The sequence below is a fragment of the Bos mutus genome, chromosome 7 (genome assembly GCF_027580195.1).
Source record: "Bos mutus isolate GX-2022 chromosome 7, NWIPB_WYAK_1.1, whole genome shotgun sequence".
Taxonomy (NCBI): domain Eukaryota; kingdom Metazoa; phylum Chordata; class Mammalia; order Artiodactyla; family Bovidae; genus Bos; species Bos mutus.
Genome location: NC_091623.1, coordinates 38717684 through 38740365, shown reverse-complemented (window position 1 = coordinate 38740365; position 22682 = coordinate 38717684). Strand labels below are relative to the sequence as shown.

At 43.7% G+C, this 22682-nt stretch overlaps 1 protein-coding gene across 1 annotated transcript in view; it reads left to right on the top strand.

Moving 5' to 3' along the window:
* Positions 1-2809: 2809 nt before the first annotated feature.
* Positions 2810-22682, top strand: part of FBXL17 (F-box and leucine rich repeat protein 17) — a 527341-nt gene continuing 507468 nt past the window's right edge. The window contains 4 exon segments of the mRNA XM_070373201.1: positions 2810-3664; positions 3667-3855; positions 16934-17056; positions 22064-22321. Of these exon segments, the coding sequence (XP_070229302.1) occupies positions 2951-3664; positions 3667-3855; positions 16934-17056; positions 22064-22321 (1284 nt within the window). The 5' untranslated portion in view covers positions 2810-2950.

Below are 22682 nucleotides of genomic sequence, written 5' to 3'. Positions count from 1 at the left end.
TCGTGTTAAAAAGCCTCAGATAACCGTGTCACTCCTCACCTTTCTTCTGGAACCCTGAGAAATTCCTTTAAAGTCAGAGGGATGAAAGATGTGTGGATAATATCTGTAGGTGAATGCAGTTTGGGCAATACCTTGAAAGAAACCTATGTAAAACCCTTTGATGAATCTCTGCCTGTAGGTTTCTTGGAATTCCATCTCACTGTGATCAAGCTCAGAACGGGAGATCTTAAAATAAAAGTGAAAAAAAAAAAAAGAAAAAAAAAGTGAAAAAAAAAATAAAAGTGATTCCTCTCTATTAGCAAAAGTCTGATGGCAGGTCAGGTGAAGACTGGGTAAGGCTGGCCAGTGTGGTGGTAAAATCAGGAATGCTCAACAGTCTCTATGCAGATAGACCTTGAATGTTGCAACACTGTTTTCTCAGTCATCTTTGATCTATCCTTGCCTTCTTCCTTCCAATCACAATGAAGACTGTATCCATCCACAGGTAATTGCCATTTTATCTTCTCAAGGGCCTCGTTGTATTATCTCTTTTTATTTCTCTACCTCCTCCTTTATACTGGCTCATTCCCATCATCATTCCCATCAGCATGTCCAAGTCCTTGTGAAAGCCATTCCCAATTTCTCCCTTGTGAAAACTAACCTTCTTTCAACACCAGGTACCACTCCTAGTTACTGCTTTATGTCTCTGATCTCATTACAGTCAAATCTTCAAAAGGGCTGTCTGCAAAGACTATTTCCTAGTTTTCTGGGGAAATCTGAGTCTCCAAAGTCCAGCTAGAGCCCTTTGTCTCTGAGCAAGCAGTAAGCAATCATTTTTTAAAAGTCCTGCGAGTGATGGATGGAACAATGGGTACAGAGGATGGAGTCCTCCATAGCTTGTGCAGCCTGAGATGCTGCATGACTAATTGGGTTGAGAAAATGTTTATCTGTGTGTGTCTAAATAACCTGAAAATGTGAAAAAGTTGGCTTAAAACTCAACTAAGAAAGAAAACTAAGATCATGGCATCTGGTCCCATCACTTCATGGCAAATAGATGGGGAAACAGCGGGAACAGTGACAGACTCCAGTACTCTTGCCTGGAAAATTCCATGGATGGAGGAGCCTGGAAGGCTGCAGGCCATGGGGTCGCTGAGGGTCGGACACGACTGAGCGACTTCACTTTCACTTTTCACTTTCATGCATTGGAGAAATGGCAACCCACTCCAGTGTTCTTGCCTGGAGAATCCCAGAGATGGGGGAGCCTGGTGGGCTGCTGTCTATGGGGTTGCACAGAGTTGGACACGACTTAAGTGACTTAGCAGTAGCACCAAATCACTGCAGATGGTGACTGCAGCCATGAAATTAAAAGACGCTTGCTCCTTGGAAGAAAAGCTATGACCAACCTAGACAGCATATTAAAAAGCAGAGCCATCACTTTGCCAACCAAAGTCCGTCTAGTCAAAGCTATGGTTTTTCCAGTAGTCATGTATGGATGTGCGAGTTGGACCATAAAGAAAGCTGAGCGCCGAAGAATTGATGCTTTTGAACTGTGGTGTTGGAGAAGACTCTTGAGAGTCCCTTGGACTGCAAGGAGATCTAACGAGTGAATCCTAAAGGAAATCAGTCCTGAATATTCATGATGTTGAAGCTGAAACTCCAATACTCTGGTCACCTGAGTGAACAACTGACTCACTGGAAAAGAACCTGATGCTGGGAAAGACTGAAGGTGGGAGGAGAAGGGGACGACAGAGGATGAGATGGTTGGATGGCATCACCGACTCAATGGACATGGGTTTGGGTGAACTCGGGGAGTTGGTGATGGACAGGGAGGCCTGGCGTGCTGCGGTTCATGGGGTCGCAAAGAGTTGGACACGACTGAGCGACTGAACTGAAATCACCTGATAAGTGCGTTCATCCCTAAATGTACTTAGGGAAAACCTGTCCGTCCCTAGCAACAAGTGTCTGCAGACAAGCGAAGAAACACGGCAGAGCCGGTCCACCCGTGAGTCCCTCGCGGGAGAACCATTCTCGCAGGCCCAGGGCCGCGCTCCCGCCGGCGCAGCGGAGAGCCCGCCGGGCACCCGGGCTGGCCTCGGGCGGGACCGGGTCTCCTCAGCGGCCTCGGTGTCCTGGTCGGGCGGTGAGAGCGCCGGTTCCCGGCCAATGGCGGTTACCGAACGTGCGCCTAGCGACGTCAGCGCGGCTGTGCCCACGGACGTCACCCGGCGAGCTCGGAGGCGGCTCCCCCCAGCACCACGAAGGGGGCGTGGGCTCCGGGAAACCGCGGGCGACGGGGACAGAGAGCGGTGAGCCCGCACCCGTGACGGCTGGCCCGGCCGAGCGGCCGTCAGGCGTCGAGCAGCCGCGCGCGCCGCCGAGGCCCCGCCCACTTCCCGATCGGCCACACCCCCTTCCCGAGCGGGCCGCGCGCTTCTGAGCCGCCCCCCCGCCGCGCGCCGCTGAGACCCCGCCCCCTCCCCGATCGGGCCGCGCGCTCCCGCTTCGCCACACCGCCCGGGCCTCCGCCGCGGCCCCGCCCCCTTCCCGATCGGGCCGCGCGCTCCCGCTTCGCCACACCGCGCGGGCCTCCGCCGCGGCCCCGTCCCCTTCCCGATCGGGCCGCGCGCTCCCGGCGCGCCGAGCTGTGCCGCGGGCGCGCGCGCCGCCGCCGGCAGAGCCGCCGTTAAAGTGGTCTGAGGCGCGCCCCGCGCTTCCCCAGCCGCCGCCCTGACCAACTGAGGCGGCGGGCCAGGCTGCGAGCGGCCGCGCGGTCAGCAGGGTCGCCGGCCTCCGTCGCGTCCCCAGAGCTCGTGCCCCGCCGTGGTCTCTCGGCGTCCCGGGGCAGAGCATGTAGCCCCTCAGCGCCGCGTGTGTGCCCGTGTGTGTGTGTGTGTGCCCGCGTGTGCCCGCGGGCTCAAGGCCGACCCCCGCGCGGCCTGCCCCGGCCCGGCCCCTGCGCGGGGCCTCCCCTATGGGCCTCCTGCTCTCGAAGGAGCCGCGTCGCCGCCCGCGCCAGAAGCGGCCTCGCTGCGGCAGCTGGTGGCGCCGCCGCCGCCGCCGGCCTCTCCTCAGGTGGCCCCGTGGGGCCCCGGCCAAGGCGGCGGCGGCGCCCCGGGGCCGGGACTGCCTCTTCCGCGGGCCCTGCATGCTCTGCCTCGTCGTGCACGGCCCCGGCGCGCCCGCCCCCGCCGGCCCGGAGGAGGAGCCGCCGCTGTCGTCGCCGCGGCCGCTCGGGGCCTACGGCGCGGCCGCCTCCTCTCAGCCCCCGGCGCGGCGCCGCGCGGGCCTGGCCGCTGAGGACGCAGCGCGCCGCCTCCTGCTCTCGGCCGCCGCTGCCGCCGCCGCGCCGCCCGCCCCCGGCCGCGGGGAGCTGGGGCCGGCCGCCGCCGCCGCCCGGGAGCGGCCGGCCCGGAGCCTCCTGTGGGCCCGCGGGGCCGTGCGTCCGCCCGCGCCGCCCGCCGCCTCGCGGCCCTTCCGGGCGCCGCCGGCCGAGCCCCCCGCGCCCCCCGAGATGGTGTGCAAGCGGAAGGGGGCCGGGGTCCCCGCCTGCACCCCCTGTAAGCAGCCCCGCTGCGGCGGGGGCGCCTGCGGCGGCGGCGGCGGCGGCGGCGGGCCTGCGGGCGGCGGCCCCGAGCAGCACCCCCCGCCGCCGCTCCGCGCCCCGCGCTCCCCCGCCGCCCCGGGAGGGGCCCAGCGGAGGCCGGCGGGGACGCGGTTCGAGCGGGGGGCGCCGCCCCCTCGGCCGCCCGGCAGCCGCAGCACGAGTGCGGCGACGCCGACTGTCCGGAGGGCCCCGAGCCGCCGTGCGACTGCCACAGGGAGCCGCCCCCCGACGCCCCGGACATCAACCAGCTGCCGCCCTCCATCCTACTCAAGGTGGGTCTGCGCGCCCCCCGCCGGGCCCGCTCGGGGGTCCTCTCTGCTGCACTCCCCGGGGCGGGGGGGCTCCCTGACAGCCGGTTATTTCAAGTGCAGGGGCTTGGAGTCCGCTGAAGGTCCTTTTAATCGCTTGAGTCTGCTGCGCGTAATCCCGGGTCCACCTAGGAGAGTCCCAAGCCCACTGTTGTAGAAACTGGAAACTGTAGGTTTTCTGTGAAATGTTTTTTTTTTTTTTTAATCCCTTGAGCGGTTTGCGCTTAATCGGGTAAAGACTTGTATATTAGTGTTAGAAAGTATTCAGACAGTAATTTCAGATTTGATAACTGCTAGCTGATGTTGAAAAACAGTTACCTTTTATCTATCGAGTACTTGACCAGGATGATCAGGCACAGTGCCAGAGCTTTATATACATAATATCTCACCGAATTCTTCACTTGACGCCGTGAAAGAAATATTGTTAACATCTTTACACAAGAAGAAACCGATGTATCAGCGCCCCATGCCTACAGTCGTAAGTCAGGCCGACGTGGTGTGTATTCCTATGGAGCTTACAGTCCAGCGGGGCTTGAAGGGGTTGAATGACTTGCCCAAGGTCACACACAGACAGATCTGCGGAGTTTAGGCCTGTCTGACTGGAAAACCCTTTTATTTATGCTATGTTCTATTATCTTAGGTAAAGCAGACAGATTACCAGACGGTAAGGACAAGTGTATTTTTTGTTGGGGGGATACGTGAGTGGGGAAGAGGTATCCCGTGGAAACCGTGTCCCACTTTCAGCTACCAAGTAAAATTTGCAGTTTTGTCAATGCTAGTGATAAACTTAATTATGTGATACTTTGTAGTAAGTTAGTATTAAAAAGTTTCTTTTCCGTTCATTTTCTCTCTTCTCTCTCACCCCCACACTCCAGCTTTCTGGAGCTTAATAAATACAAACCCCCTTTATCACTGAGGATGATATTTAAGACTAACTAGAAAAACCTAGATAAGAATTTGGCTAATTTTATTGTTACTGAAGTAGCTGTCATCAATTATAATTTTTATTCTCAACAATATACTTTCGACTTTTTGCATATAATCCTGTGTGTTTGGATTTGTTTTACTGTGATATTAATATTTTTGTAAATAATATAGCAAAGAACTGGGAAAGCTTAATTTTTCCACATGTCCAAGAGGATGAGATGGTTGGATGGCATCACTGACTCAAGGGACTTGAGTTTGGGTAAACTGCAGGAGTTGGTGATGGACAGGGAGGCCTGGCCTGCTGCGGTTCATGGGGTCACAGAGTCAGACACACTGAACTGAAGTTGTTTACCTTTCAGTGGTGTATTTTTGAAGGAGTAATTGCTGCCTCTGTATGTTCAGGCTGTGCGTTTTAGGGCAGAGGGAATGTTCTTGAATCTTTTAACTTAGTGGACAACATGGACAAATGAAATATCAACAAATATTTGGCATAGAGGTTTGATTGCTGTCTTGTTATTTGGTAAGTAAGACTGGTTAAAAACAAAGTAAAAAGCTGGTACCTCCCACTTTCTACCTAAACTATCATTATTTCATGAGGTAGAGGACATTTTAATACAAAAACAACAAGAAAAGAAAAAGATAAGAAGGGAGGAAGGACATGATTTCATAATTAAGAGAGTTCCATTACAATAAGTTTATTTTATTTACAACATTGTTCTTTTCCACATTTTTGGTAAGGACTGTCGAAAACTTGTTCTAGGGAACATTTGGGGAAATTATTCATTGGACTTCCCCTGTTGTGCTGCAGTATTTACACGTTACGTAGATTTCCATTACTCGTATAAGAAACAAGGATAGAGCTACTCTGTGTGGTTTTCATGGTCCCCGTGATGTTCAGCATAAGCATGAGTTGGACTGTCTAGAATGAATTGAAATTAGAGTTTTTTAGTGTTTAGCAAGCCAATTAACTTTTGGGGATCAAGCTTTGAAGGGCAGAGGCTCTTTCTATTTAAATATTGTTCATTGCTCTGTCTCCTCCCCTAAGTGCAGTGCCTGGCATTTAATAGCACTCAGTAAATATTGATGAAGGAGCGAATGACCAGGTGTTTAGGAAGTCTGGGTTGAGACTCTGCGTGAATACACACTATGCCAATAATGGAAGTCTCTAAGAAGTGTTTGTGCCCTGAGTTGTTTTGAGCCACAGTAGAGCCTTGCATGGTGACAAGTTTCTGGCTCTATTATGGCTTGAAGAAGGACTTAGGGAGCGATGACTTTTTTTTTTAACAGTACCAGAGGGTTGTGCTTATAGAGGCAGAAATCCATTACCCCCATTAGAAGGTATGCCCAACTTCCCTGATAATGGGCCATAACTTCTAAAATTGTACTGCTGAGTCCTTTGTACCAGAAGTTACTATAGTTACAGAGAATGGGAAGGTGGAGGGGAGAGAGTTTGGGAGAAAAATGTGACGAAATATGATTTAAAGATGTTTTTAGGGGAGTTGACTCAGACCACCATACTTGTTCAGTTTTTCCCAGGTCTGATAAAAGCAAAAGAGAAAAAACTCAATTCTTTTTACTCTACTTCAGTCAAATTTTTGACTCAATATCAATAGGTCTTTTTCAGTTTTGGTTTTATGTAAGTAGTGAGTATTACCTGCTTTAAGTTCCCATAATGCAGGGAAAGCAAAAGTTTGCCTTGGTTCCCCGCTACCCTCCATCTAGTTTTCTCTCCAGAGGTCACTAACCACCATTACCAGTTTAGATTTTTTTCGTAGACTTACTGTATTGTGGGGTACAGTAGTTTCTAGTCACATATTACTATTTATATGAGAGTCCCTTGGACAGCAAGGAGATCCAACCATCCGTTCTAAAGGAAATCAGTCCTGAATATTTATTGGAAGGACTGATGGAGAAGCTGAAACTCCAATACTTTGGCCGCCTGATGCGAAGAACTGACTCATTGGAAAAGACCCTGATGCTGGGAGGGATTGGGGGCGGGCAGGAGGAGAAGGGGACAACAGAGGATGAGATGGTTGGATGGCATCATCGACTCAATGGACATGAGTTTGAGTAAACTCCGGGAGTTGGTGATGGACAGGGAGGCCTAGCGTACTGCAGTCCATGGGGTCCCAAAGGGTTGGACATGACTGAGTGACTGAACTGACTGAACTGATTACTATTTAAAATAAAGTAGTTAAAATTAAGTAAAATTTAAAATTCAGCTTCTCAGTCACAATAACTGTATTTCAGAGATCAGTAGTCACGTGTGGCTGGTAGCTACCGTATTGGACTCTGCATATCCAGAATATTTTCTTCATTGTAGAAAGGCCTGTGTAAAACTTCATAGCCTTTTCCACAAATGGCATAAAAATGTACATGTTCTTCAATTTTTTTATTAACTGTATGAACTGGAGGTTTTTTGTTGTTAGTGTATGATTTCCTTCATTCTTTTTAGTTGTGTAGTATCCCATAGTATTATGCAACACTGTATTTATTTCAATATAGTGTGATTCAGTTCAGTTCAGTAGCTCAGTCGTGTCCAGCTCTCTGTGACCCCACGGACTGCAGCACGCCAGGCCTCCCTGTCCATCACCACCTCCCGAAGTTTACTCAAACTCATGTCCTTGGAGTCGGTGATGCCATCCAATCATCTCATCCTCTGTCTCCCCCTTCTCCTCCTGGGAGCTGTGTAAAAATGAATTCTTTACATGGTGAGCTTCACTGGCACTTGTAATTATGTAACTTCAGGAAGAGACCTTTGAGGTCATTTGATCACTCCCTACGCTATGCGTGAAAAGAAGCAGGCCTAGAGCAGTGAAATGGCTTACCCCGGGGCATTTCAGATAGTGAATGGCAGGCCCTGGGCTAGAACTCAGCTCAGTGTTTCCAGGTCGTGAGGTCTTTTCAACATACGGGGTAAAAGGGCTTGATTAACCTTCTCTCAGAGATTTTATGAAAGAAATTCCTTAATTGGAAGGCAGGTGGAAACTTAACACCAGTCAACTTCTAACCATTATGAGTCAGAGGCTAATTTTATAATTGGGTCTTTGGGGTTGAATTGTTTTAAATACAAAAAATTTGAGAAGCAGGGAATGGCCCTTCAAAGTTCAACTATGGGGATATAATTTTCTTAGGTATTGAACACTTAATTAAGCCCATTACGTTTGATCTTGAACTGGTTAATATATTGTTTTAGATCAGATAAGGTAGCCTCAGTCTTTGGTAACTGTTGCCTTTAAAACTTTAAGCAATCTTGCCTACTGATATCAGAATTAGTTTTTTATATAGTAGAATCACTATAACAATTTTATCAAATGACAGCAGTGGAATATTTTTAAGTAGTTGCTATTTGAGTAACTGGGTATTTTGAATCTATATTTAAATTTCAGAGGCTTTGTGTGCTATATATTTAGATACCTTGGTCTCTGTCAGCAGACTATTTCTTTTCCAAGCCAACCGGGTGAGAGATCCAAAATCCATCACCACCATTAGAAAACCACTTTACCATGAATGCGTCTCTGACAGTGTGTCAGTAGTTAATTAAATCTGTATTTTTATAGCTTTATTACCAACAGGTTGCTTTAGAGATCAAGGAAGAGTTTTATAAGAGAAATGTGTTTCGGAGGTAAGCTTATGTATTTGATCTGTTTTTTTTTCAGATATGAAAAAAGCAATGAAAATGGGAGTCAAAGAAAATGAGTAATACAACTTTTTAAAGCTTTGAATGTAGATTAGTAGTGGGTAAGAGGAACTAAGTTAATGTAGTTTTTCGTGAATGCTTTGACCTAGGTTCCAGTACCACATAAATTCTAGAAGGTACGTCTCTGGAGTTCCAGGGATGATCTTAGCCAGTGCTGAAATGAAGTGTCCTTAGGAAGTCAGGTTCAAGATATCTTTTGGCTGGAGAATGCCTAGAAATCTTGGATAACTTAATTAAATCAGATTACCAAAAGGTGAGACTTGTTTTCTTCTCATTTTGGGAAGTCTGTAAATTTTTGTGCCTTGTAATGAGTAGCTGTTCAAGGGAGTTAACCTTGAGCTGTTCTTTATCAGCTTAAGATATCAGGTTCTATAAATGATAGGGAATGTGAGGGAAGATACATGAAGGCAAATATGGAAGCATTTACTATTAAAATAATACTTTCTTAAAAAGTTATTTTCCTTTGGTTAAATATCCTATTTTATGCTTATCAAGAGTCTTGAAGCAATAAGCACATAGTGTCCAGCACAGGGAAATACAGCCATTATTTTGTATGACTTCAAATGGAGTATAATCTGTAAATATATTAAATCACTATGTTGTACACCTGAAGCTAACATAATATTGTGAATCAACCATACTTCAATTAGAAATAGAGAATCTTGCCCAAGTCTTGGCCAGTTTGGAGCCCAGGTGGCATGGTAAGGACACCCGTGTCGGGGGAGAAGCTAGGAGCGTGTCAGGAGATGGGCTGCATGTGTAAGGACACCCGTGTCGGGGGAGAAGCTAGGAACGTGTCGGGAGATGGGCTGCATGTATGCATTCATGGATGCAGTGCCTTCCTCTGCCCTGAGAGGATCTCTGAGCAGCAGTGCCCAAGACAGGGAGTATGCTTAGTGTCCGTATCTTAGCTTCTAAATACCATTCTCTGCGAAAAGGAATCAGTGTTCTTGGAGAAATGACTGATTCCAGAGTTGGGACAAGGAAGACACAAGATGAGCTTAGACCGTTTTGAGCTGGAACACAAGGAAGTGCTCAGAGAGTCCTGGAGGTGTGTCAGAGGACACATCGTTTATATCATAGTGTCTCCTCCCCGAATACTCAAAAAGGAGTCATGTTTTATTGAATTTGGTGACTTGCTTTAGAATAAAACTTATTCTTGTGTGAATACTTGACCATAGACTGACACTCTGTGTAGTTATAGTTGGGGTTTTATTGGCTTGCTGTGCTTTAAATTTTAAAGGTTAAACTATGGAAATTATTTTGATTATAGATTAGGAAGTAGTTTTAGAATCTATGACTTCCCTTTGGCTGTATGGTTAGAAAAATACCAGAAAGGGAATTCCCTGGAGGTCAGTGGTTAGGACTCCACGCTTTCACTGCCAGGCCCGGGTTCACTCCCTGGTCAGGGAACTCAGATCCCTGCAAGCTGCACGTGCAGGTTAAAAAAAAAAGGAAAAATACAATAAATATATTCTGTGTCTCTGTTTTTCTAAGTGGTGCTTTATTCAACAGACTAGTTAGTAAATGTTTCTTTCAGGCTTTTGGCAAGTTGTTGTAAGCAGACTATTTAAGAAAGAGGCAGTATATGATGTTCATAGGAAAAAATTGAAAAGACCAGAAAAGTTGAACTGATACAGAGAAGATAGTCAATATGAAATTGCTACACAGATTTACTTCTTTTCTTTCTATAACTTGCATGCAACCTGCTTGCTTATAAACCTTATCTCCATCTTGTAGTAATGTCTGATAGCAGGTAAGATCTCTTCATTAAGAAAAGAAATGGCCAAATATAGGTGTCGGCATGGTTGATTTTTAAAGGTCTGTGGGATATGTATGCCCAAATGTTAAGCAACAGTACGGTCTCTGGAAGTTTCTTTAGTCTGAAGTATCTTTTGATGACTTATAGCCATGCCTTAGTCAAAAGTAGAATCTTCAAGGCTTGACAGTACTTGGGTATTGGCCTGGTAGTGGTTAGTTCAGATTGTATCAGTAATATGACTTGTACATTTTCTGGTAATTAATAGTTCAGTTGCGTTGTTCAGATCCGCCCCTTAAAGATCTAGGAATATTAAGCGTTTTCAACCCAGGTCTTGACTAGAAATCATCTCTGTTTCCTGATATCGTTCCCTCTATATTGTTGTTGGTAACAGAACCTACCGTGTTCTAGCTAGGCACATGGCCACCTAACCAGAGCCTGTTTCTTAACCTCTCATGGATAGGGGTGGCTGTGACTAAATATTAGGTAATAGGGTGGGAGTAGAAGCAATGTATACAACTTCCAAGTCATATTGTAAAAGGCAGCTGCTTGTCCTTTGCTTCCTCTTCTGTTTTCCAGGGCTTGTTGTTGTTCAGTCGCTCAGTCATGTCGGACTCCTTGTGGACATGGACTGCACCATGCCAGGCTTCCCTGTCCTTCATTATCTCCCGGAGCATGCTCAGACTCCTGTCCGTCGAGTCAGTGATGCCATCCAGCCATCTCATCCTCTGTCGTCCCTTTCTCCTGCCCTCAATCTTTCCCAGCATTAGAGTCTTTTCTAATGAGTCAGCTCTTCACCTTAGGTGGCCAGAGTCCTGGAGCTTCAGCTTCAGTCCTTCCAATGAACACCCAGGACTGATTTCCTTTAGGATGGACTGGTTGGATCTCCTTGCAGTCCAAGGGACTCTCAAGAGTCTTCTCCAAAACCACAGTTCAAAAGCATCAATTCTTCGGCACTCAGCTTTCTTTATAGTCCAACTCTCACATCCATACATGACTACTGGAAAAACCATAGCTTTGACTAGATGGACTTTTGTCAGCAAACTAATGTCTCTGCTTTTTAATGTGCCGTTTGTCATATCTTTTCTTCCAAGGAACAAGCATCTTTGAATTTGATGGCTGCAGTCACCATCTGCAGTGATTTTGGAGCCCCCAAAAATAAAGTCTCTCACTGTTTGCCCATCTATTTGCCATGAAGTCATGGGACTGGATGCCATGATCTTAGTTTTTTGAATGTTGAGTTTTAAACCAGCCTTTTCACTCTCCTCTTTCACTTTCATCAAGAGGCTCTTTAGTTCCTCTTTGCCTTCTGCCATAAGAATGGTGTCATATGCATATCTGAGGTTGTTATTTCTCCTGGCAATCTTGATTCCAGCTTGTGCTTCATCCAGTCGGCATTTTGCATGATGTACTCTGCATATAAGTTAAATAAGCAGGCTGACAGTATACAGCCTTGATGTACACCTTTCCCAATTTGGAACCAGTCCATTGTTCCATGTCCAGTTCTAACTGTTCTTCTTGATCTGCATACAGGTTTTTCAGGAGGCAGGGCTAGATGACCTGGATTAAAAGAGTAACTCATTTTCCCCTGTATTTTAGGACAGTGAGCAGCAAATATAAGATGACCCATGCCTCTATCTTTTGCAGCCTTAGAATACCTTCTTGGTGTGGACTTCGGTCATACTCAAGCCGTTCTTAATAGGACTGTGTTAACGTAAGCAGCTTCCTGGCTTGATCCAAGTGCCATTTCAGTTTTTCCACTGTCATTTTTTCCTCTTTCTTAATTAACAAAAATGTTGGTCCAGGTCAGTCCTTTATGTTCTTTTTCTTCAAAGCAACCTTTGAAATGCTCTTTCTCTTCAATATCAGCTTATCCAAAGATAATTCAGACATGTCTTTGAATATATAATTTTGAGATCAGTGAGCAAATCTCCTACCTTAGTGTCTCCCATAGAAGCCCAGGTACATGTGCACAGATGTTTGTTAAATGAATTAAGAAAAACACCATGGGGCAGAGTCGTTATTTTCTGAGGAGTTAGGGAGTGGGCGAGATAGCATTTTAATGGCTGTTAAGAAAAGCTGGTATATTAAAGCATATGTTAGTTAATTATTTCTGTTTAACAAGTTTGGCAGTTTAAGACCACAAACATTTATTATTTCATGTTTTCTGTGGGAATCTTTTCATGGCTTTGCTGGGTCCCTCTGATCCAAGGTCTCTTATGAAGCTATGATCAAGGTGTCACTGGGGCTGCTCAGCTGGGGCTTAAGAGTTTTCACCCAGGCTTACACACGTGGTTGTTGGCAGGCCTCAGGTCTTGCTTGGCTGTTGGACAGATGTTGAAGTTCCTTGCCATGCCATTTCAGACTTCTCCAAAGGGCTAATCACATGCAACAGCAGAGTCAAGAACACCCAAAATAAGAAGCCGTGGTTTTCTTAACCCAATCTCTTCTGCCATACTCTTTTCATTAAAAGTGAGTCAATTAACCCCGCTTATACTTATGAGGAGAGGCTTACACAGGTGTAACTACCAGGAGGTGGGGTCAGTGAGGGCCATTTTATAGGTTGCCTACAACAAACCATATGCAGAGATCTATTAAATATGCACTGGTGTTTCAGCTTCGATTTTGCTTTTTTTTAATTCATCTTTGCTGGTACTGGTGTTATCTTCCCTTCACTCACTCATTGAATTTCCTTTCACCTGAATAAAATCTACCTAGATTTAGTCAATTATCTGTTGTGACAATCATCTTACTTTTGCAAAAGAACAAATTAAGGTCCAAAGAAGGTGCTATCCAAAGTCACACATATTTTAAACAAGGCGTTTCTTGGTTCCAGAATGTGCCACACAGCTTCTGTTTGCTAAGGGACAAATTAGCCCTTTAAAATCATGTAGTCCTTTAACCTTCAACAAATGATCTGATTTCTCGAAATCTTAATTTTCTTGTCTATGAAATGTGGAGGACAAGCATAAAAAAGTCCACCAGAGAGGAACCTCTGACTTTGGCTGCATGAAAACTTTGGTGAATCCTCTCTGCAAACAGGGCGTGTATATGTATATATACACAGACACACATATGTCATATATGTATATGCACACATACCAATACCCATATACATATATATGGAAATAACTGGGAAAAATTGCCCTGAACTATTTGGGCTTTGGGAATTGACCAAAGGCAGACAACAAATTGATATGTATTTATTCTTAGGAAAACTGCTAGAGCTTCAGGTAAGAACAGTGGAAGTCTGGCCGCCCCAGTGCTCTTGCCTGGAGAATCCTGTGGACAGAGGAGCCTGGTGGGCTGCAGCCCATGGGGTCGCGAAGAGTGGGACATGACTGGGTGACTTCACTTTCACTTTGATGCATTGGAGAAGGAGATGGCAACCCACTCCAGTGTTCTTGCCTGGAGAATCCCAGGGACGGGGGAGCCTGGTGGGCTGCCATCTATGGGGTTGCACAGAGTCGGACACGACTGAAGCGACTTAGCATACCACTCTTGAATTGAGACCTCTAACAGCAGTAGATCAAACCAGTCAATCCTAAAGGAAATCAGTCCTGAATATTCACTGGAGGGACTGATGCTGAGGCTCCAGCTCGGATACTTTGGCCACCTGATGTGAAGAACTGACTCATTGGAAAAGACCTTGATGCTGGGAAAGACTGAAGGCGGGAGGAGAAGGGGATGACAGAGGATGAGATGGTTGGATGGCATCACCGACTCAGTACACATGAATTAGAGCAAACCCCAGGAGATAGTGAAGGACAGGGAAGCCTGGTGTGCTGCAGTCCATTGGGTCACAAAGAGTCAGGCACGACTTAGTGGCTGAATAGCAACAACTAGCTGTTTTGGTGTCTTAAGAGGGTAACTTAGTTACCCTCAGTTCAGTTCAGTTGCTCAGTTGTGTCTGACTCTTTGTGACCCCATAAATTGCAGCATGCAAGGCCTCTGTCCATCACCAACTCTTGGAGTTCACTCAAACTCATGTCCATTGAGTCGGTGATGCCATCACCAACTCAGTTAGCGGCAATGAATAACAACCTGTATCTGTCAGCTAAACGTGATGAACTTTGTAGGAAGAAAATGGTTAAAACCCACATATTTTCAGGTTTGATATTGTGGTGCCAGTTGGGATGAGGTGGGGATCAGCTAGGAATTTAACCAGCGGATCTTGGAAATGAGAGACCCATAAAGGGATAATAAGCTCTTCACATATCCTTGGTTTACTCAAACTATGCACATGTCCTGGGGAGACTTGAGAGTATCTAGCAGAAAGCAGGCCAAAGCAACCTTGAGAATAAGCCTTGAATATGCTCTTCCCAACCCATGCACAGATTGAAGAGCAGGCTCGAGGTATTTGAGCATTTTTTTTTGGCCCAAATTTAGACACAGGGAAGCCACACTAAAGAAATATGAATAAGAATTAAAAGTTGAGCAGAGACATGCAAACAAACATTCAAACTTCAGATCCTACCATTTAAGGCCAGGGAGATTAAAGTTGAAACATTTCAGATAATCAAATTCCTGAGTTGCTACAAATGTTACCTAAAATGTCTGGTTTTGAATGAAAAATTATGAGACGTATAAAGAGACAGAGAAAAAGTGACCTGTACTGAGAGGAAACAAAACAGTTAATAGAAATTGAGTAAGCACAGATATTAGACTTAGGAGATAAAAACTTCAGACTATAATAAACATGTTAAAGAATGGAAGGAAACATTATTCAAATTATAAGAGATTATAACATTGACCCAAAGAATGGAAAGTTTCAATATAAAGACATGGAAACTGTAAAAAAGCATTTTCTGATGCTATTAAAAATAGCAGTGCTTTCCTTTTTACAATTGTATTTATTTATGATTGTATAGGCTGTCTCTGGTTGCAGTGAGTGGAGGCTTCTCTTGCAGAGCACAGGCTCTAGATTGAGTGTTGAGTAGTTGCGCTGCACGGGCTTAGTTACTTTTCAGTATGTGGAATCCTCCTGGGTCAGGGTTCAAACCCGTGTCTCCTGCATTGGAAGGTGGATTCTTACCCACTGCACCACCAGGGAAGTCCTTCCTTATTTTATTTCTGAGTTGTTCATTGATAGTGTATAGAAATATTTGTTTCTTAGCTCTAAATTTTTTTGTGTATGATTTTTCTATATAAGATCATGATAATTGTAACTATAGAACATTTTAGTTTTCTAATCCGAATGCCCTTTAATTCTTTTCCTTATGTAATTGCCCAGGCCAGAATCTCTAGTACGGTGTTGCGTAGAAGTGGAGACAGCAGAAATCTTTGTCTTGTTCCTCATTTCAGGGGAAAATATTCAGTCTTTCACTATTAAATGTAATAATAATGGCAGAATTTTTACACATGCCGTCTATCACATTAAGGAAGTTCCCTTCATTCCTAGTTTCCTGAGTATTTTTGCCAAGAGAGGGTATTGCATTTTGTCAAATGCTTTTTCTACATTAATTGAAATGGTTGAGTTTTCTAAACCTTTATTTTATTAATGTGGTGTGTTAAATGGATTCATTTTTGCCTGTTGAACCATTTTTCCTTTCTTGGGATAAATACCACTGGACCGTGGTATATGACCCTTTTAATACGCTGCTTGATTCACTTTGGTGATATGGTTGACTCTTGAATAGCATGGGTTTGAACTATGCAGGTCTTTTTACACTCAGGCTTCTTTTCGATAGTAAACACTATGATAGTACGTGGTCCTTGGTTGGTTCAATCTGTGGGTGATGAATTGCACATAGGGAGGGCCGACTATGAAGTTACACTTGGGTTTCAACTGCATGAAGGGTCAGCATCCCAATCCCTACATTGTTCAAGGGCTAAGTAGGCTTTTTAAGGATTTTTTGCATTTAAATTCATAAGAGACATTGGTGTATAGTTTTCTTGCGATGTCTTTGACTTTAGTGTCAGAGTAATGCTAACCTCATAGAGTTAGCAAGAGTTCCATTATACTTCAGTTTTGGGAATCATTTAAGAAGGATTTCTATTTGTTCTTTAAATGTATCACTATTAGGGCCCTCTGGTCCTTGGCCTTTCTTTGTTGGAAGTTTTTGATTACTGATTCAACATTTTCTCTTATTATAGGTCTATTGAAATTTTCTATTTCTTCTTGAATCAGTTTTTTGTAGTTTGTATATATCTACAAGTTTGTTTCGTTTAGATTATCTAATTTGTTGGCATACAATTGTTCATAATACTCCCCTATAATTCTTTCTTTTTTTGTAAGGTTGGCAATAATATCTCTTTGTATTCATGATTTTAGTAGATTGAGTGTTCTTTTTTTCCTTTCTCGGTTCTCACCTTAGCTACTCCCATATCATACTTCCTCTTTAGGACAGCCCATAATAGTGACTCTTTTAATAATGGTCACTTGTACTAAAATGGTTTTCTGTTTTAAAACGTTAATTTTTCATGGCTGGAAGGATGACCACCCCTCACCCATGTTTCTGTGGGGAACCTGGCGCTCAGCTGTTCAGACAGTGTGCTTGGGGTTTCTTATATAGCAGAGCAGCTCCCTTGCTGTGATCAGTCCTTGATACAAGGGATACATTTTTTAAAAAAGATTAATTTTTTCTAACTGGTAAAAACTTTTATTGCCTTTAAAATGTTTAACACATATTATGTGGTTCCTTTTTTATTCACAGATATTTTCCAATTTATCTCTGGATGAACGTTGCCTTTCTGCATCATTGGTTTGCAAGTACTGGCGTGACCTTTGTTTAGATTTCCAGTTTTGGAAGCAGCTGGATCTTAGCAGTCGTCAGCAGGTATGGATTCTGATTCTACAAAAACACTCAATTGGACCTACTCAAAAAATATCTTTTTTCTTCTTAGAAATTACTTCTTTCACACTGTAGTTTTTCAGGATAGTTCAAATGACTGAAATCTATAATTCTGTGCTTTAGTAATTTTTTTTTTCAAATTCAAGTTGAAGCTAGGTTTCTGTGATGGATATATCTTTTAGTTTGGATTGGCAATTTGGGGTTGCTTCTGAATCCTTTTTGTTGTAGTCCTCTTTGTTTCCCCCACCGTATTACTATTTTTTTCTACTACATTTGAAAAAGTTACTAAACTTTTCATTTTTTGGAGAGAGAATTAGTAGACAGCCATGGCAAACACTTAAATAGTGCTGCTGACTTGCCATGTAGGTACTGTTCTGTGAGTTTTATGTATATTCATTTGATCAACAGCCTTATGAGTTGATACTATCATTATCTCTATTAATATAATAATATACTTTTGATAATAGTATTCTTATAATGTTATTTTGTGTGAAGAAATGGAAGCAAAATGGAATAAGGTAACTTACTTTGTTTTAATTTTCACTTTGATGAGTTTTCCAATCCTCCCCATTGCCCAGCTGCCCATTATGTTTATATGGTGGTGTCATTTAAGAAAGAAAGTACTTTATATTGCCTTATTTCAGACAGTTGGTTAGACTTGTTAAATTCTTCCTTGGTTGTCAGTACTTGGCTTTGGAAACATAAAATATCCACTAAAAATAGGGTTTTATTAGAGTACTAAACCTGCTCAAAACCTCCCATGATCTTGTTAGTAGTGATGCGCTGGTGAGTGCTTTAACAGCTGGCCTCCAAAAACAAATGAACAAAGAAGAAGCCCTGATACTCTCCCCACAACCAATTTCAAGCTAAAAGTGTGATGTCACAGAATGTGATGCTATCACTGATGTGGAAAGTGATACATATTCCAGACTCTCTGATTTGGCACAAGCCAACTCCAGCATACCACTGGTAGCATATGTGTCTGTTTATAACACATGCACTGTAAAAAAAATAACTTCCTGAGCATTTGTTTTTAAGTTTCCTTTTTGTTTGCCTGCCTTATTGGTAAGGGTTAAGACAGTTATACAGTGTTTACCTGCCTGAGTTCATCAAGTTTGTATCCAGGGGGCATGGTGAATACTTGGTTAGTTGTGGCTGAGAGTGTAGAGAGCAGTAATGTGAAGTAATCCATGGGGTTTTAACTTCCTTAGTCTTGAATATCCCAGCTATTTGTTATAAGCTCAGACTATTAGCTTTTCTCCTCTGCTGGTAGTTAGGTTTGGAGGTTTAAAAAAAAAGAAAAGAAAATAGAGAAAGAGGCACACTGTTTCCAACAAGTAGAAACAAAGTGGTTTCAGCCTTTGTTCTTACACCTTGTACTCCTCAACATGCCCTGATTCTTTTCTTCTTCCTTTCTAACTTTAATCATATGTATTTTCTCTCATTATTTTTACTTAAAACACTTCAATAATGGTAACTCTTGGTGTTTTTTTTTTTTTTTCTTTTTGGAAGTATGATTGGTCAGGGAATGTGTACAGGTTGGTTTTTAAAAATTGTTTAAAATATCAAGATGGTCCTGTGAGTTTTTCACTAGATGAATTTTAAGATTACTTATATTTAGCTCTGAGTCTTCTGAGATAAGTTGTTTTTTTTTTTAATGGCCTTTATATATAGTCTTTGGTGTCCTAATATCCAAGATGATATATAGTATAAGCTGTGGATTTAACTATATGTAATGTATTCTGATAGAAGTAGGAAAGCAATTGAAATTTATATACTTTGGTTCAGTTCAGTTCAGTCACTCAGTCGTGTCCGACTCTTTGCGACCCCATGAATTGCAGCACGCCAGGCCTCCCTGTCCATCACCAACTCCCAGAGTTCACTCAGACTCACGTCCATCTAGTCGGTGATGCCATCCAGCCATCTCCTCCTCTGTCGTCCCCTTCTCCTGCCCTCAATCCCTCCCAGCATCAGGGTCTTTTCCAATGAGTCAACTCTTTGCATCAGGTGGCCAGAGTTTTGGAGTTTCAGCTTCAGCATCAGTCCTTGCAATGAACACCCAGGACTGATCTCCTTTAGGATGGACTGGTTGGATCTCCTTGCAGTCCAGGGGACTCTCAAGAGTCTTCTCCAACACCACAGTTCAAAAGCATCAATTCTTTGGCACTCAGCTTTCTTCACCGTCCAACTCTCAATATCCATACGTGACCACTGGAAAAACCATAGCCTTGACTAGACGGACCTTTGTTGGCAAAGTGATGTCTCTGCTTTTCAATATGTTGTCTGCTGCTGCTGCTGCTAAGTCACTTCAGTTGTGTCCAGCTCTGTGCGACCCCATAGACGGCAGCCCATCAGGCTCCACTGTCCCTGGGATTCTCCAGGCAAGAACACTGATGTCTAGGTTGGTCATACCTTTCCTTCCAAAGAGTAAGTGTCTTTTAATTTCATGGCTGAAATCACCATCTGCAGTGATTTTGGAGCCCCAAAAAATAAAGTCTGACACTATTTCCCCATCTATTTCCCATGAAGTGATGGGACCAGATGCCATGATCTTTGTTTTCTGAATGTTGAGCTTTAAGCCAACTTTTTCACTCTCTTTTTTCACTTTCATCAAGAGGCTTTTCAGTTCCTCTTCACTTTCTGCCATAGGGTGATGTCATCTGCATATCTGAGGTTATTGATATTTCTTCCGGCAGTCTTGATTCCAGCTTGTGCTTCTTCCAGCCCAGTGTCTCTCTAATGTACTCTGTTTATAAGTTAAATAAGCAGGGTGACAATATACAGCCTTGACATACTCCTTTTCCTATTTGGAACCAGTCTGTTGTTCCATGTCCAGTTCTAACTGTTGCTTCCTGACCTGCATATAGGTTTCTCAAGAGGCAGGTCAGGTGGTCTGGTATTCCCATCTCTTGAAGAATTTTCCAGTTTCTTGTGATCCACACAGTCAAAGGCTTTGGCATAGTCAATAAAGCAGAAATAGATGTTTTTCTGGAACTCTCTTGCTTTTTCTATGATCCAGTGGATGTTGGCAATTTGATCTCTGGTTCCTCTGCCTTTTCTAAAACCAGCTTGAACATCTGGAAGTTCACGGTTCACATATTGCTGAAGCCTGGCTTGGAGAATTTTGAGCGTTACTTTACTAGCGTGTGAGATGAGTGCAATTGTGCGGTAGTTTGAGCATTCTTTGGCATTGCCTTTCTTTGGGATTGGAATGAAAACTGACCTTTTCCAGTCCTGTGGCCACTGCTGAGTTTTCCAAATTTGCTGGCATATTGAGTGCAGCACTTTCACAGCATCAGCTTTTAGGATTTGAAAGAGCTCAACTGGAATTCCATCACCTCCACTAGCTTTGTTCATAGTGATGCTTCCTAAGGCCCACTTGACTTCACATTCCAGGATGTCTGGCTCTAGGTGAGTGATCACACCATCGTGATTATCTGGGTCGTGAAGCTCTTTTTTGTACAGTTCTTCTGTGTATTCTTGCTACCTCTTCTTAATATCTTCTGCTTCTGTTAGGTCCATACCATTTCTGTCCTTTATCGAGCCTATCTTTGCATGAAAAGTTCCCTTGGTATCTCTAGTTTTCTTGAAGAGATCTCTAGTCTTTCCCATTCTGTTGTGTTCCTCTATTTCTTTGCATTGATTGCTGAGTTAGGTATCATCTAATATTATGTGTGAAAAGTCAAGATTTATGCATCATGTTGACTGATACATACCATTTGTTGTGTTAAGAACCAACTCAGAATTCTAATATAGTTTTGTTTGTGGGGAGTTTTTGGTGAGTTTAAAGGTTTAATTAAAGTGTGTTTTCCTAACAAGGATAGATTTTTAGGCTTTTATTGAAAGCCAGTACATTATATTATCACTTGCTGTTTCTGACACCAAATGTGTGCTTTTTTCCACGCTAACAAATTCTCTGACGCTAACTAGGTGTCCAACAGTTCAGTTCAATTCTGACACTAACTCCTGGAGTTAGTGCAGACCTTACAGTTTAAGGGCTCAGTCCCATGACTGTCCCTGCTTAGTATACCCGTCACAAATCCTGAAAGTGAAGTCGCTCAGTCATGTCCAACTCTTTGCGATCCCATGGACTGCAGCCTTCCAGGCTCCTTTGTCCATGGGATTTTCCAGGCAAGAGTACTAGAGTGGGTTGCCATCCCCTTCTCCAGAGGATCTTCTCAACCCAGGGATCGAACCCAGGTCTCCCGCATTGTAGGCAGACGCTTTACCATCTGAGCTACCAGGGAAGTCTGGAGCCACCTATACTTCTGACTGACCATCTTTAAAACTAGAAGTTCCCCATGTCCCCTGCTCAAGCTGATAATTTGCTAGAGTGATCAGAACTCAGGAAAATACTAATGTTTACTGTTTCAGTGTAGAGGATGTAACCCAAGACCAGATAAATGGAAAAGATGCCTAGGGCAAGGTTTCAGGGAGAGGGTATGGAGCTTCCCTGTCCTCTAAAGGCACATCACCCTCACAGCACTTTAATATTCACCAACTCAGAAGCCCTCCAGATCTCATTGTTCAAGAGGTTTTATACCCATCTTCAGCTTCCTCTCTTCCCAGAAAGTCAGAGGATGGGACTGGAAGTTTCCACACTCTAATCACATGGTGTCTGGTCTTTCTGGTGACCGGTGCCGTCCTAAAGCTCTCTAGGGCCCCCACTTGGGTCATTCCATTACTGTAAACTCAGTCGTGGTCACAAGGGGCTAGCTAAAAAGAGCAAAAGACATTCCCATCACTCAGGAAGTTCCTAGGACTTCAGGAGCTCTGTTCTAGGAACTGCAGACAAAAGACCACATATAAATATATTTTTTAAATTGTATGACAGTTCTTATTATGCTTTAATATTAAGAAGCTTTTTGATTGTGGTTTTCATGCTATAATCTAATTGTTATATATTAGAAAAAATTTAATGAAAGAATAGAAAGTAAGTTTCCATTTTTAGCAAAGTTTTAAATTTATTGCTTTTTTTCTCCCCTCTCATAGGTCACTGATGAATTATTGGAAAAAATTGCATCAAGAAGTCAAAATATAATTGAAATCAACATTTCTGATTGTCGCAGTATGTCTGATACTGGCGTATGTGTTCTAGCATTTAAATGTCCTGGACTTCTTAGGTATACAGCTTACAGGTGTAAACAGCTTTCTGACACCTCTATTATTGCAGTTGCCTCTCACTGTCCTTTACTTCAGAAAGTTCATGTAGGCAACCAGGACAAACTGACTGATGAAGGACTCAAACAGGTAAATTTTAGAATCTATAAGATGGTTTTGCATGTATTAATGGGTTTTTTTGCAGCATCACTTTGAAAGATTTTTATGTTAAAAGTAATACTCAGAGAATGTCATTTTTTTATGTATTCATGAATATTTGGGTTCATGAACTAGAGTGCTGTGGCTGTAATGGACAAATTAACTTCTTTGGGTGTTTTAATAAGTGCTTGAACTTCTTTGACCAGCCATTTTATTTCTTTATTCTTTTGTTACTTAAATTTTGTACTAAATTTTGCTTTATGTAGGAGCTTCCCTGATAGCTCAGTTGTTAAAGAATCCACCTGCAATACAGGAGACCCTGGTTCAATTCCTGGGTCGGGAAGATCCTCTG